General features: G+C 31.7%; 1 protein-coding gene across 1 annotated transcript in view; it reads right to left on the reverse strand.

Annotated features, from left to right (window-relative positions):
- Window positions 1-48: 48 nt before the first annotated feature.
- The window catches only part of LOC115884521, a 27,370-nt gene continuing 11,509 nt past the window's right edge, over window positions 49-15,909 (reverse strand). The window contains exons 2-5 of the mRNA XM_030903124.1: window positions 7,883-8,160; window positions 934-980; window positions 495-551; window positions 49-89 (exon numbers count right to left, since the gene is read on the reverse strand). Of these exons, the coding sequence (XP_030758984.1) occupies window positions 49-89; window positions 495-551; window positions 934-980; window positions 7,883-8,160 (423 nt within the window). The remainder of the gene's footprint in view (window positions 90-494; window positions 552-933; window positions 981-7,882; window positions 8,161-15,909) is intronic.

The raw sequence follows: 15,909 nt of genomic DNA on the forward strand, positions 1-15,909 counted from the left end.
GACGTATGAATTCAAAGCAACAAACATATAATTTCAATACCTGGTTAATTATTTGAGATGTTCTAAGGTAGATGGACCATGGAAGGCCACTGTAAAGAATAAAAAGTTTTTATTAGTTCATTTACTGGATAGATGAAAGAAACAAATTATTAATAAACACTTTGCTTTATTGTGTAACATATACATTACTTTTTTATACTAAAGGTAATCACTAATTATTAAACTTAACTTTTATTTTTAACTCTTTCAAACGTCCTTGCAAGGAACAGGGCCCCATACAAGGCCAAAATATTTAACATATTTTAATCTTATTAAATATAATTAAATGTTTAACATATTTTAATCTTATTTAAAACACTCAAAAACATTCCTTGAATACAATCGTATAACTAAGAATATATTTTCGAAATTATTTAAAAATTATAGTAATGAGTAATACAACGATAACAAATAAGTTGCCAATGCGTTTTGGAATGAAATTACAAAAAAATTACCTATACTGGCCTTCTTATGAGTTTGTTCTTTGTAAGGCCAAAATTCAACTTTTTTAGCTAAAAAGTTGAATAGCCTTTATAAATAATAATATTATAAACTTAAAACATTGTTTCAACTTTCCCGGTACGTATTTATAACTAAAAACTAATGCCCACTTGCACCGTTTGTATAAACTTTGTTTAAAGGCTAAACAGTGATTAATTATACATATTTTATTATAAAATGTTCCTCGAAAAGCCCATGTACCCTAGCAAGGCCAACCGTCAAACTTTTGATTGGCCTTATAAGGAACCACCGGTATTTTTAACACTACCGATATTTTAACTAAAATCAAAGAAAAATTATTATTTTTTTCTTTAGTACCATAATAAACACTTATATTTGACAATTTACAGTAAAAAAATAAGAAAATAATAGGTTATTTAGATAAAAACTTACCTTTTTCTGTGTGCGCTAAACCTGTGTTTCCTAAACACGGAATAAACCTGCAAAGGAAAACTTACGTTATCTTATACAGGGTAATTTATATGGTATCACCAACATCGCAATATTCAACATGTTATATCTGTTTTTTTAAATACAACACCTTGTATATTATTTTTTTAGATGGAGGATTAAAAAGTAAACATTTTTTCTCTTTAAAGTGTTCGTAAATTTTTCATAAATCATATTACATATGGCTTTTCCAACAGTAATTTTTTTTCAAAGCCACCTAATATGATCTTTGTCTGGTATTTTACCATTGAAAATCCCATAAGTAATATAATAAAGCGAATATCTACATAACCGTCAAACATTTTGGAACAACTTCATTTTTAATTCTGCAGCTAAACGAGAAAAATATACAGGGTGTTGCATTTCAATAGAGCAAAGGAAAATTTACGTTAATTTTAAATATTCGGCTTTTCGTGACGCCATAAAAAACCCTGTATAAGAAAATGTAAATTTTTCTTCGCGGATTTATTGTTATCATTGGTGTTTAGGAAAAAATATAGTTCTCTAAGTATTAATAAAGTTATATTTACTCCAGTTTATAACCAATTTTTAGATATAGTGTTTTTAGCCAAAACTTTAGTAAATAAGAAATAGAATGGCAACTCCATATAGTGCTTCAAATAAAAATAATGTTAACTTAGCTATATTTTCCTAAACACCATGGATAACAGAATAAACCCGCAAAGGAACATTTACGTTATCTTATACAGGGTAATACATATATGGAATGTTTTTATGCTGAATCCAATTATCTGCAAAAAATGGGTGATGGAATTTAGAAAAACGTGTTCACAACTTTTTTTGTGGCACCCTGTATACGACCAAATATTTTTGAAATATGCACCATTATAAACCATGTAACATCTTTATAAAACTTTTTTATATATTCGACAATACAACGATAGTGGACTTGCACTAATAGACCACATTGTATGTCTAATACATGATATAATCAATTATATGGGGGTGGAATCTAATTTAAGTAAACACATCATGTGAACAAAAGTAACCAAAAAAGTTTCTCTGTTTTCCAATAGTTTGTTAGTAGGAGGACCATTTTTAATGCTCTGGAGCCAGAAATGGCTTAACACGAAATAAGTAAATTACCAACAGATATTCAGGCTGAGGCGACAAACGCCATATACAGACTACTTTCATTTAAATCCCGAATAACTTATGAAAAGGAATACAAAAATTTTCAAAAATGGAAGCAATTAAAAAACGTGCGAGAAGAAATACAGTTTTTAACCTATCCTCGCTGTTAAAGTATCATTATCTAATCTCCCTTGCGGTTAAAATACTATTTTATCTACTATTTTCGATAGATATAAGGCAATTTTGCTATGGAACAAAATAAACTTAAAACCACACATGTTCATATTCTACATATTTAAACAACTGTTTTATTTAATATGGTTAATTTTATATAGGTATATTTTATATACTTATCAAAATAAATTTTATGTAGTAATAAATTCTTGCAGTAAGTTACATAATGACTGTATAATAGGTATAATACAATATATTCCCGGATTGTCTTTACAAGACGAACTTTTTTATTATTGAAATTTTGAAAAAAATGCAATGCGTCATGTTGTCTTCAAATATAAATTAGAAACCTGTACTTTAATGTCTTTTGCGCCGTCTGGCGATGCGGAAGAAACTAAATTTGTAGTTCTATAAAATTACCATTGAGTATCTAGGGCCTGGTAACGCATTTCGTGTCAGGTAAAAGTATTATTCGGTAATCCCAAAACATCTTGTGGTATGAAATTTGATAAGTCTATTCGCATCAAATTTAAAATTACGAAAATAAATAACTTGTATGTAACGTCAGTAACTTGATGCTCTAATATATGCATAATTCATCTGACCATGATGAACATTTTCATTTATCTCAAAAATACGTTTACGTCATACGGTATTTAATACCAGCGAGATACGTATCAACTTTTTAGTCATTATTTAAGTGTATTAACAAAAACAAGAATATTTTTAGACAACAACACAAAGTCCACAAACACGTGTAACAGACCAGTTTTAATATAAATGTATGGGACCGAGATGTTCAGTCTTTTTCTTTCATCTTCAGGGAAATAGATAACCATTATTAACTCTTAGACTACACTAAGAAATGTCATAACAACAAAAACAATATCGGGAAAATCGTAACAATGGATCAGATACCTTGTGAGTTGGAAATCATAGAAAAAAATCGTCCTCTAAACGTACGACCTAATAAACAAAAAAAACATACTCAAAGAGTTGAAATAATGGATGGTGTGGTCCATCGGGTGTTTTAAAGTTAGGGTAACAAAAACAATCCCTCGATTAACCCTGTATAATATACCAAATACTAAAAGTTTATAAGAAACTTCGTTTACGACGAATTAAAGTTGATATAATTACATACCGCTTACTAAAAAAATCACGAAAACAGGGATAAAAAATAATAAAAATATAACACTTTAAATTTGAACAAATATTTCTTCTCCGTTACGTTTTTGCCTCTGAGTGTATACAGGGTGGTCCAAACTGTATTCCGGAAACTTCGGCAGATAAAATTAAGTAAAAAAGTTCGTACAAATGTATGTCCTAAAATCCACCGGTGTGAACTTAGCAGCCACAAGTTGGCGGCCAAAGAGCCGAGAGTTCCCGAATGCGAAATCGTATCTGAGGTAGAGTTTTCGCACATACGGAATATTATACAGGGTGTTTCAAAACAAATGCGAAAAACTTCAGGGGGCGATTCCTTGTTCAAAATAAAGGATAATGAACTTCATAAACGTTGGGTCAAAAAGTCAGCCATTAGGGATATCGCGGTACAAAGATGGCGGAAAAATAAAGTTTTATTTTTTTATCTTGGAAACGAAAAGAGATAGACTAATGAAATTTTATGGGAGCATTACTGTTATGAAAACACACTTTCTGGTAATTTTTCACTTTTAAAATGAGTAGAAGGGGCTGAAATAAACTACCCTATCATTCTTTGTTAACGAAATTTAAAGAAAATCTTATCAAACATTATGCAAAAAAATTAATTTGGGATAGCTTTGTTTTGTTTAGAAACTTTTTATCTCTTGTGTTTCTTTGATAAAACTGGCCGATTTGAAAATAAAAAATAAAATGTCAAAGCATTACATGTCAGGATAAAAACATTTTTAGATAAAGAATCTAAAGTGATAATAACGATAATAATAAGAATCTAGATAATAACGCATTGCAGTAGAGTAATGTCAATAAAATAATATTAGAAACATCCCCAAAAAGTGACAGCGACCGACTAGATTTTATCCCTAAAAAATTAGAGCAGCCCACTAGATTCTCTATCTAAAATGTTTTTTGTCCTGACATGTAATGCTTTACATTTTATTTTTAATTTCAAATCGGTGAGTTTTTATCAAAAAACATAAGAGATAAAAAAGTTTCTAAACAAACTAAACTATCCAAATTAATTTTTTATTAATTTTTGCATGTGTTTGATAAGCTTCTTTTTTAAATTTCGTTACCAAGAATGATAGGGGTAGTTTATTTCAACCCCTTGCACTCATTTTAAAAAGTGAAAAATTACCAGAAAGTGTTTTCATAACAGTAATGCTTTCCATAAAATTTCATTAGTCTATCGTTTTTCGTTTTCAAGGTAAAAAATAAAAACATTATTTTTCCGCCATCTTTGTACCGCGATATCTCCCTAATGGTTGACTTTTGACCCAACGTTTATAAAGCAAACTACCCTTTATTTTGAACAAGGAATCACCCCCTGAAGTTTTTCGCATTTGTTTTGAAACACCCTGTATATACTAAGGGCATTTTGTCAATCTATTAACCCTTAGAATATAAAAACAAATAAACCAAACTAAACCAAATCAACAAAAGGGTTTAGTTTGTATAGTAGCCGAATAATATTTGTAACAGTTCTTAAAATTAATGATAAACATTTGCAAAGGTAAAACATTAACATAATATTAGAAGCAATCAGATAATTATTTTTATTTTTTCAGTAAACACCTTTAAATTTAATATACTAAAGGGAAATTATACCCTTTCGAAACCGTATTCAAATTTTCTTGCAAATTCTTGCGAGGGTAGTAATGGGGGTAAATTAAAAAAAATATTTTGTATTCATACTTTATCTGAAAAGTAAGTAAGGGTTAAATTTAAAAAAAAATCTAATTACGTGTTTCGACTTAATTTGAGAAGAATACACCTCTAAATTTTGTGTATTAAAAGGAATTTGTATGCTTTCCACACTTTCGCTTTCAAACTTACTTGCAAACTACCGTCAAATTTAACTACCCTCAAATGTCATAATTAACTACCCTCGTACGGGTTTGCAAGTAAGTTTGAAAACGGAAGAATGAAAAGCATACATATTCCTTTTAATACACAAAAGTTAGAGGTGTGATCTTCTCAAATTAAGTCGGAATAAGTAATTAGATTTTTTTAAATTTAACCCTTTAACTACCCCCGTACGGGTTTGCAAGTAAATTTGAAAACGGAAGTATGAAAAGCATAAATATTCCTTTTAATACACAAAATTTAGAGGTGTATTCTTCTCAAATTAAGTCGGAATGCGTAGTTAGATTTTTTTAAATTTAACCCTTTAACTACCCCCGTAAGGGTTTGCAAGTAAATTTGAAAACGGAAGTATGAACGGCATAAATATTCCTTTTAATACACAAAATTTAGAGGTGTATTCATCTCAAATTAAGTCGGAATGCGTAATTAGATTTTTTTAAATTTAACCCTTTAACTACCCCCGTACAGGTTTGCAAGTAAATTTGAAAACGGAAGTATGAAAAGCATAAACATTCCTTTTAATACACAAAATTTAGAGGTGTATTCTTCTCAAATTAAGTCGGAATGCGTAATTAGATTTTTTTAAATTTAACCCTTTAACTACCCTCGTACGGGTTTGCAAGTAAATTTGAAAACGGAAGTATGAAAAGCATAAATATTCCTTTTAATACACAAAATTTAGAGGTGTATTCATCTCAAATTAAGTCGGAATGCCTAGTTAGATTTTTTTAAATTTAACCCTTTAACTACCCCCGTAAGGGTTTGCAAGTAAATTTGAAAACGGAAGTATGAAAAGCATAAATATTCCTTTTAATACACAAAATTTGGAGGTGTATTCTTCTCAAATTAAGTCGGAATACGTAATTAGTTTTTTTTTAATTCAAGGGTTTGGAAGTAAATTGTATACATTCCAATATAGAACGATATCAGTCGCACGAAACACGGTAATTTAGAGGTGTGTACATTTTTAGTCTTTTTTGAAATGAATCGGAATAATTCTATGATTATTTCAAATATTGTGTTAATGTAGGTACCCTTGAATATACTACTCATTAATTTTAAGATGTGTTTCCAATATTATTCGGCTACTATGCAAATTAAACCCTTCTGTTGGATATATTCCAAGAGCTATAATAGATTGACACAATAACGTCATATGTAATATTCCGCATGTGCGAAAACTCTACCTCAGATACTATTTCGCGTTCGGGATCTCTCGGCTATTTGGCTGCCAATTCGCGGCTGCCAAGTTCACACCGGTCTAAAATTCTTAGTTCCGGAGATAACGGTTGTAGAAGTTTCATTTTTATTTCGATTTTTCCAAATATTTTCTGAAGTAATGTCAATATTTGGATGAAAATTGGTATCGGGGAGTTTTTTGACATGAGAAATTTGATTTTAATGTCAATATGACTACTACTTGTAGAGGGCGCCACCGAGGGCGCCACCTACATATTTTTAAACTGGTTTGAAGAGTAATAACTTTTCGCCGGTACCTGTATAGAACTAATCTAAATATATATGTATTTACTACTAATATATAACTGTATAAAAAATATACATTTACGACATTTTTTACGTAAATAGGTCTCTTGGTAAAATTCGCTACGTGTAATGGTCCTCGAGATATTTAGAATCGAAAATATCAACACCTGTCATCATTGACATAAATTAAACATGACGACTTAGACTGAAATCATAAATTTGGAAAGTTGTACCAAAAGTCCAACAGAATTTGTTTTATCATCATTTTTTCGAAGAAATATTTATCATTAATTTAAAAAAATAAAAAATTTCCAAATTTCAGTCTTCTCTATCTACCTAATCAACATGTTTATTTTTTGTCAATAATGACATGTATTGACTATTTCCACTCTAAATATTTTGAGAACGGTTGCTTGTAGCGATCTTAACTAAGAGACATTTTTTACGTAAGCAATCACGGAAATGTATATTTTTTCACTCAGTAGTTTTATACAGGTACGGACGGAAAGTTATTGCTCTTCAAAACAGTTAAAACATATGTAGGTGACGCCCCCTAAAAAATAGGAGTCATATTGATATCAAAATCAAATTTCTCATGTCAAAAAACTCTCCGTCTCCAATTTTCATCCAAATATTGACGTTAATTTAGAAGTTATTTGGAAAAAATCGAAATAAAAATGAAACATTTACCCCTTATCTCCGAAATTAAGCATTTTAGGACAAATTTCCGGAATACAGTTCGGACCAACCTGTATTTCGAATAAAGAAGAGATATTCGAAGGCTGTTAAGAATGTTCGAATATTTCTATTAAATATCTACTTGAATAATATTTTAAATTCGTATTTTTTTTAATCAAATAGTAAATAAACAATATGACAATTCATGTTCATCGTGTAAACAACCGTTAGCTGCTAAAGGTAACTTTAGTTTCTCTAACAAAAATACCAATGTCACTTTAGCCCTATGTTTCTCCAAACCTTCTTGAAAACAATTAAAGATACCAAATGACAGCAACATTATTTTATAAATATTGCTGTTTTTATTAGTTGTATTAGGTTGATTAAAGTAGGATTATCAAACAGCTAAATTATAACTAGAAAAACTGACTTTTTTAAGAAAATTGATAGTTTTTTACCTTCTTCCACAGACTTCTTCATATCGTGAACTGTATTAGAAGGCATCTTCAGCTCGATCACATGAGTGCTAAGGTAATCGGAGATGCGATCCCAAAGGATATTCTCCACGGCACTTTCCCTTGCTTTCGGTTCATCCGGCAGAGCCTCTCTTTGCATTCTTTTGGACACTCGACCATTTGATTTGATTTTGACACCCACTCCAACATCCAACTCGTTTGGTAGTGTGTCAATGTACCTCAAAGCGCGTTCCTGAAAATAAATGTCAATTTAGTAAAACCATTTACTTCAAAACTTTTTTGAAAGCTATGTTGCGTTGTAATGTTATGTAGGAGATTATACAGGATGAGTTTTAAGTAAGTGCAAATATTTTTCCTTACTTATTAGGCCGGGGCGAAAAAGGCCGAAATTTTTTTTTTTTTGAAAAATGATATGTCATATAGATAAAAAGTTGTGTGGTAGGTCAAAAATCTTTGTGATTTTTTTTGGGATTTTTAAAATGATTTTAGCCGCGCCCCTGGGGGATGAAAGGGGTATTTTTTTTATTTCAATATTTTTGACGTCATATCGAAAAAACGATTTTATTAATGATAAAAATAAACCGGATTTTTTTTATTCGCAGTTTACTTAATTTTTAACCGCGCCCCGCTAAGGTAAAATATATCGTATTTATGGCCGTACCAGACCAGAAGTGCGAGATGAATAATCACGTCCACCGCACCACAAAAAAAATTATTTTGATAGAAGAAAAGACCAGACCATGATGCTTGTTAAAGGACATCGTATTACTAAACAGCAGAAACATATATATCGATAATTGTAGAGCCAGAAAGCACCTATTTTGGCAATACAAACATGAATACTTTCGGCACTGCTTTGAATATATCAAAAAGTATCATATCACTCATTGAAGCTAAATCTATTGACCTGAAATGTCTAACAGTTGTTGGATGTGGCTTATTGGATTATACAACTGCTGGAAATTCATATTAAAAGACTACTGCAATGGTTGATTTGCTTGCTTCACACCAACGAACTACCGCTGCGCCATCTCCTTGTAGACCTAGACGGACACACTAAATGACCTTATTCTTACTCTGGGCCTATTGGATCTAAGCTGGCAGCATGATAATCGAGACCAGTTGTAAATTTTCAGAAAATAGACACAGCTTTATGTCATGTCGATGAAAAAGATCTTAGCACAGACCAATAATATCAATACCGTATATGTGTTGCTGTCCGAGATGGAATCTGGCTGACAGTTTATCTGAGAAAGATCCGGGAAAGGTGAGTCATACAAGATGGCTAACAAGCTGCAGCAAACTGTTTACTGCGATTATATATTTCCACAGACTTGACTTCAGAAATCCTTGTTTTACTGGCTACGTTTGTCATGCAAGTTTATGCTCCTGTCTGGTTTTCTATAAGACACAGCCCGGCTCTCAGAATGGCTCTGTGCATTTGTGGCAATTAGTACACAAATCAAGACAGTTTCCTGATAAAATGAAAACTATCATCAAACGGGTAATTTCTACAAATGGTCACCACGAGAACATTCTTCTAGCGATGATATCCGACGAAAGACCACATATCAGAGAACTCGGAATCAGACGAATTTTGAAAGCAAGAGAAACACCGCCCAGACTGAGGGTATTTAGAGTTCCGAAAATAAATTTCGATGCCCAGGAAGATAGTTGATCGATTGGAGCCATTGTAATGTCACAGAGCCGCCTCTGACAAAGTGATCACGATTTGAGAGAGGCAATTCAAAGCAAGGCCTTCATAATTCCCAAAACAATCAAATTTCCATGTCACACTCAGGCGGTCGAGCGCTGTGAGAAATTAGTGACTGAGACATCTAGTAAGGTATGTGGTGAAGAATCAAGAGATAGCTACATTCGTGTCAAACTAGAAGCAAGAAGTTTTTTTTATCAGAATTTGAAACCAAAGAGCAGTATTTTTCGAGTAAGAGACCGAAAACAGATTAATAGATCGAAATTTGTATAAAGGAAGGAGGAAGGGGGCGTGGGGGATGGAACTCGACATAGAGTTAGTTACCTCCCGTGGTGAGTTCTGGATTGAAAAAGCGATTAATAAAAGTTTTATAAATAAATTAATTTATTATATTAAATCATCTCTTTTCCAAGCGAAAAACTGTATATATATTAACTTTTGAGTAAACAGGGGCGCAAGTAAATGATAAGATATATATATATATATATATATATATATATATATATATATATATATATATATATATATATATATATATATATATATATATATATTTTTTTTAATTCTGAGTCATTCTAAGAAACTTTAATGGATAGTTTAACACTTCCTTTGACCCTCTTACTTTATGTTCAACCCCCAAATATGGGGTTTTTCTGAAAATAAAATAAATAAAAAGTAAGTAGGGACTTTTGTATTCATGGATATTCTACTAGTTTCCTTACTTTAAATGACTTAAACTATTCAATGGAATGTTACATACAGGGTCGCTGATATGTATGGGAAGGGCTGATTATTAGGTAAAATATAAGAGGCACCGCAAAAAGTACAACACCCTGTATATTATTGAACATTTCGGTTCTTTCTTCAATTCTAAGCAAAAATCGAGATACATACTATGTACCTCAAACCAACCGTTTTCGAGTTATTGACTTTTAAAAATATCACTTAAAAAATTCTATTTAATTAATTTCGATATGTTCGGTTTCATTTAACGATGCCAATATGCGGAAACTGTGAAACTTAGTAATATTTGACATTAGTTTTCAAGTTACCATTTATATTGTTTAAGTGATATTTTTAAAAGTCAATAACTCGCAAACGGTTGGTTTGAGGTACATTGTGTGTATTTCGATTTTTGCTTAGAATTGAAGGAAGAACTGAAATATGCAATAATATACTGCGGTTCAATTTAAACTAAATGATCGTGTAAACAAATTTCTAGCCATGTTACTGAATTGTAAAAAACTGTCGAAGAAAAGTATCTACGATGTTTATATTACAGCGTAAAATAGCTAATATAACCAACCCAACAATATCGACATGTTTATTGCCACAAACCCGAAAATTTTTGCACCTCATATAGCAATTTTAAATTAAGTTGTGCCGGTTATAAGGTGTATCTACTGCCGCACCATAAATTTACGGCCGCTGTTAGGTCAAAAAATTTTAAATTGTTGGAAATAAATTGAATTTGAGAATATGGAACAACTTCGTGCACAGTTAAAAATGTGTAGTAGGTCTTAAACACTTTATTTTATTTGGTGTTTCTTAAAAACCTACTTTCTTTCTCAACCTACTAAGTTTCTTTCTACCCCTGGAAAGTCAATTTATTTTTTTTGTTCTAGTAATTATGAGTACAAGTATAATCAAAAACATACCCACCAAGCCAAAAACCTCACATTACATTTGCAACATTGCAGTCAATCCCCAAACAGTTTGCTTTGTAATGTTGATTTCTAATCGTTATGCCGTGATTGATGAAATCTTGCTACAAAAACATTGTTTTTGAATGATGATTAAAACGTTTTTTCTGCAACATTGCAAAGATTCAAATGAAGGATCCGCGCAAGTTAATAATAATTAATAATATAACAAATACACCATAAGATAAAAAAAACGGCGTCTAGTTGGCTTGGAAATGAATATCGATGACATTTCCCCATATAATTTTACATATAAAATGACAGCGATTTTCTTTTCATAGCCATCGCTGACGCTTTTTTCGATCAAATGGTATAAGTTAGGTTAGGTTAACGGACTTGTTTTTTTACGTTTTTGGTATCACGTTTTATGCTTTTCGAATGAGATTTTAATGAATGTAAATATATGTGTGTTTTCTATAGCAAATTTTGTTTATCTATAGCAAATTTTGTTTAGTTTGTTTTTAAGCTAAATTTTATGTTTTAGGTTAGCTTTTAGCCAACTGAAGATTGAAGTAGATAAAACCAGGATACGAATATATCATTATATTATCAATCTAATGATAAAATCACAAATAATATTCAGTATTAATTATTATTATTCTCAATAATATTTTTAATGTTGTCATTTGAAGATTTTTAAAAATAAAATAAAAGGGGCCTCAAAGATTACCGTACAAGAGGTAAGTTTCTCATTATTTTATTTATTAAAACTGATTGTTTTATTTTTACTACCTTAGAAATGATTGGATATAGATGTCAAAACTTTACCGAAGGGGAATTTGAAACTGTGAACAAGTCAATGCAACATGCGAAGACAAAATATGAAAGATCCAAAAATTAATTAAATATAAGTTTGCTTTTCCTTGTACATATACTTAAAGTTATACTTTTCAGTTTTTATTTTGAATAAAAGTATTGAGAATAATAATAATTATACTGAATATTATTTGTGATTTTATCATTAGATTGATAATATATAATGATATATTATCTGGTTTTATCTACTTCAATCTTCAGTTGGCTAAAAGCTAACCTAAAACATAAAATTTAGCTTAAAACAAACTAAACTAAACAAAATTTGCTATAAGATGAAAGCAAAGCTATTAAAATCGCATACCAAAACAAGTCATGCTGCCATTGATCAGCGTCGGCAGTAACTGAAAAGCTGTGTTTGCTATTAAAATATGTCATCGTATTTCAAGCCGTTGTGACTATAGCCGTGTGTGTGCGCGGATGAATCTTTGCAATGTTGCAGCATCATTCAAGCTGTGTTTTGTAACAGATTTCATCAATCGGCATTACAAGCATTGATTTTGTTATTAGTATCTATGACAATTACTAGAACAATCATTGACCAGTGAGTTTGCGCAAATAAATAAATGTTGGAACACTACGGTGAACATTCCATGTTCTCAAATTCAATTATTTCAACTGGTTCCACGACTGCTAGCCGTATGGTGCAGCAGTACATATAACCGGCACAGCAAAACCCAACATGTAATAAACATGTCGATATTGAGTTGATTATATTAATATTTTGCTAAACATCGTAGATACTTCGGCGGTTGGCATAACTAATACGATCATTCGGACCATTTCGCAATATATTATTGCATATTTCGGTTCTTCGAAATCGAAATACATACAATATACCTCAAACAAACCGTTTACGAGTTATCGCCTATTTTTTTTAAATATCACTTAAACAATATAAATGGTAACTTGAAAACTAATTTAAAATATCAAAAAAAAAAAAAAAAAAAAAAAAAAAAAAAAAGTCAATAACTCGAAAAACGAACGGTTATATGTAATGCGCGATTTAGAAACGAAGAAACCGAAATGTTCAACAGGGTGTTGTACTGCGGTGCGCCTCAGCCGCTTATAGCTATGAATGGTTAAAACAAGCAAACAACAAATCAGTAATAAATATTGCTTACTTTTATTTATTTTAAGCAGCATGGTTATGAAATGACCGGGGCGAATCAATAACAATCGATGATAACTTTAAATGACTCAAATAAAAAACTATATATATATATATATATATATATATATATATATATATATATATATATATATATATATATATATATATATATATATGTCTTAACTGCCAAAGACCAATGCCCTCATGAATTGTCTCAGCAGAACAAAACTTTGTTTGTGGGCTCTGCTGCTTTGAGACTCGTCTGTGTCTGTTTTCGTCTCGAAAAATGGTTTCAAGTGATAAAAAACCTGGTGAACACGAACACATACCTTACTCGTCACCTTTCGTGAAGGCTGTATGAGCCTTATCTCAAATCTCACGAAGATCGATATCTTCCTGGGCATCAGCCGAACTCTGCAGGCGTGTTCTCGTGCGGATGGTCGCGGCGTGTGCAGTTTGATGATGGTTCGACTATCGAAGCGATTGTATTGGCTGCCTGTGCAGGAAACTGGGCAGACGAGCACCATGACAACGCTGGGATCCAGTCTGTGATATCGCAATTGCTGCAGCATTCCCAGCCAGATTCCATCTCGCGATGATATTGATGCGTGCTGCATCGACATGACGTCGAAGTCGATGATCCGTCTGGGCTGGGGTAACTGGAAGTCTTTAAGATTTTCAGCAAGCGTCAACAACTGTTCGGAGTCATCATTGGCTTCGTGGTGACGATATGTTAGCGGTGCCATGTTGTATTGTAAAATAACTCTGTCGATAACTGTTTATGCGCTTTAGCGTCATGTCGCACTTGTTTAATGCGACCGCCATAGCGGGCAGTAAACTGCATCGTCCATTTTATCGTGTATTAAACGCTTCCCAGAACATGAAAAAAATGCAAGACCAGCCTATCGTTTTTCCGCCGTCGCCGGTAAGCAGGGAATCGCCTCTCTCCACGCTGCTTTCAAAAGTTTTGAGTAAATGGTTTTACTAAATTGTTGAGGGCGTGAGCACAGTCAAATCAGCATGCAGGCTGCCTGAAGGATCGCTCCACTGCGCGCGGTGCGATATGAGAGTCTATTTTAAAAAGTCGGTTTGGACCCGCCAGCTGTTTGTCTGTGTTAAAATCAATGTTTTGTCGACAATATCTTGTTCAGGCGGCAAAGTGACGATGACGGCCAGAAGAAAGTTACCTTTAACAACGATTCCCGCATTCAGTATAATGACGATTAAAAAAAAAATTCAGTAATAGAAATATTCAGGCATTTATGGCACAACTGCTAAATCAAAGCCAGGATATTCAATTCTAAATGGAATGAAATTAAATCATTTTATTTCGATTTTTTTCCAAATAACTTCTAAATTAACGTCAATATTGGATGAAAATTGGAGACGGAGGGATTTTTTTGACATGAAATTTGATTTTGATATCAATATGACTCCTATTTTTAGGGGGCGTCACCTACATATGTTTTAACTTTGAAGAGCAATAACTTTCCGTCCGTACCTGTATATACTGAGTGAAAAAAATATACATTTCCGTGATTGCTTACGTAAATGTCTCTTAGTTAAGATCGCTACAAGCAACCGTTCAAGTTATTTAAAGTGGAAATAGTCAATACATGTCATTTATTGACAAAAAAAAACATGTTGATTAGGTAGATAGAGAAGACTGAAATTTGGAAATTTTATTTTTAAATTAATGATAAATTTCTTCGAAAAATGATGATAAAACAAATTCTGTTGGACTTTTGGTACAACTTTCCAAATTATGATTTCAGTCTAAGAAATATTTAGCCAGCATGTTTAATTTATGTCCAATGATGACAGGTGTTGGTATTTTCGATTCTAAATATCTCGGGAACCACGTGGCAGATTTTGCAAGAGACCTATTTACGTAAAAAATGTCGTAAAATGTATATTTTTATACAGTTATATATTAGTAGTAAATACATATATATTTAGATTAGTTCTACTACAGGTACCGGCGAAAAGTTATTACTCATAAAAACAGTTAAAACAGCGCCCTCAATGTTCTGATAGTAGTCATATTGACGTCAAATCAAATTTCCATGAAAAACACCCAATACAATTTTCAAATATACATACTAGAAATATTTAATCGAAACTACAACCGTTATCTCCCCGGAACTAATTGAACATTAAATGAACCTGGCAGCCGCGAATTGGCAGCCAAATAGCCGAGAGATCCCGAACGCGAAATAGTATCTGAGGTAGAGTTTTCGCACATGCGGAATATTACATATGACGTTATTGTGTCAATCTATTATAGCTCTTGGAATATATCCAACAGAAGGGTTTAATTTGCATAGTAGCCGAATAATATTGGAAACACATCTTAAAATTAATGAGTAGTATATTCAAGGGTACCTACATTAACACAATATTTGAAATAATCATAGAATTGTTCCGATTCATTTCAAAAAAGACTAAAAATGTACACACCTCTAAATTAACGTGTTTCGTGCGACTGATATCGTTCTATATTGGAATGTATACAATTTACTTCCAAACCCTTGAATTAAAAAACTAATTACATTCCGACTTAATTTGAGAAGAATACACCTCCAAATTTTGTGTATTAAAAGGAATATTTATCACTTTTCATACTTCCGTTCAAAT

Source organism: Sitophilus oryzae, unplaced genomic scaffold, assembly GCF_002938485.1.
Source record: "Sitophilus oryzae breed Bouriz unplaced genomic scaffold, Soryzae_2.0 scaffold_296_pilon_pilon, whole genome shotgun sequence".
Lineage (NCBI taxonomy): Eukaryota > Metazoa > Arthropoda > Insecta > Coleoptera > Curculionidae > Sitophilus > Sitophilus oryzae.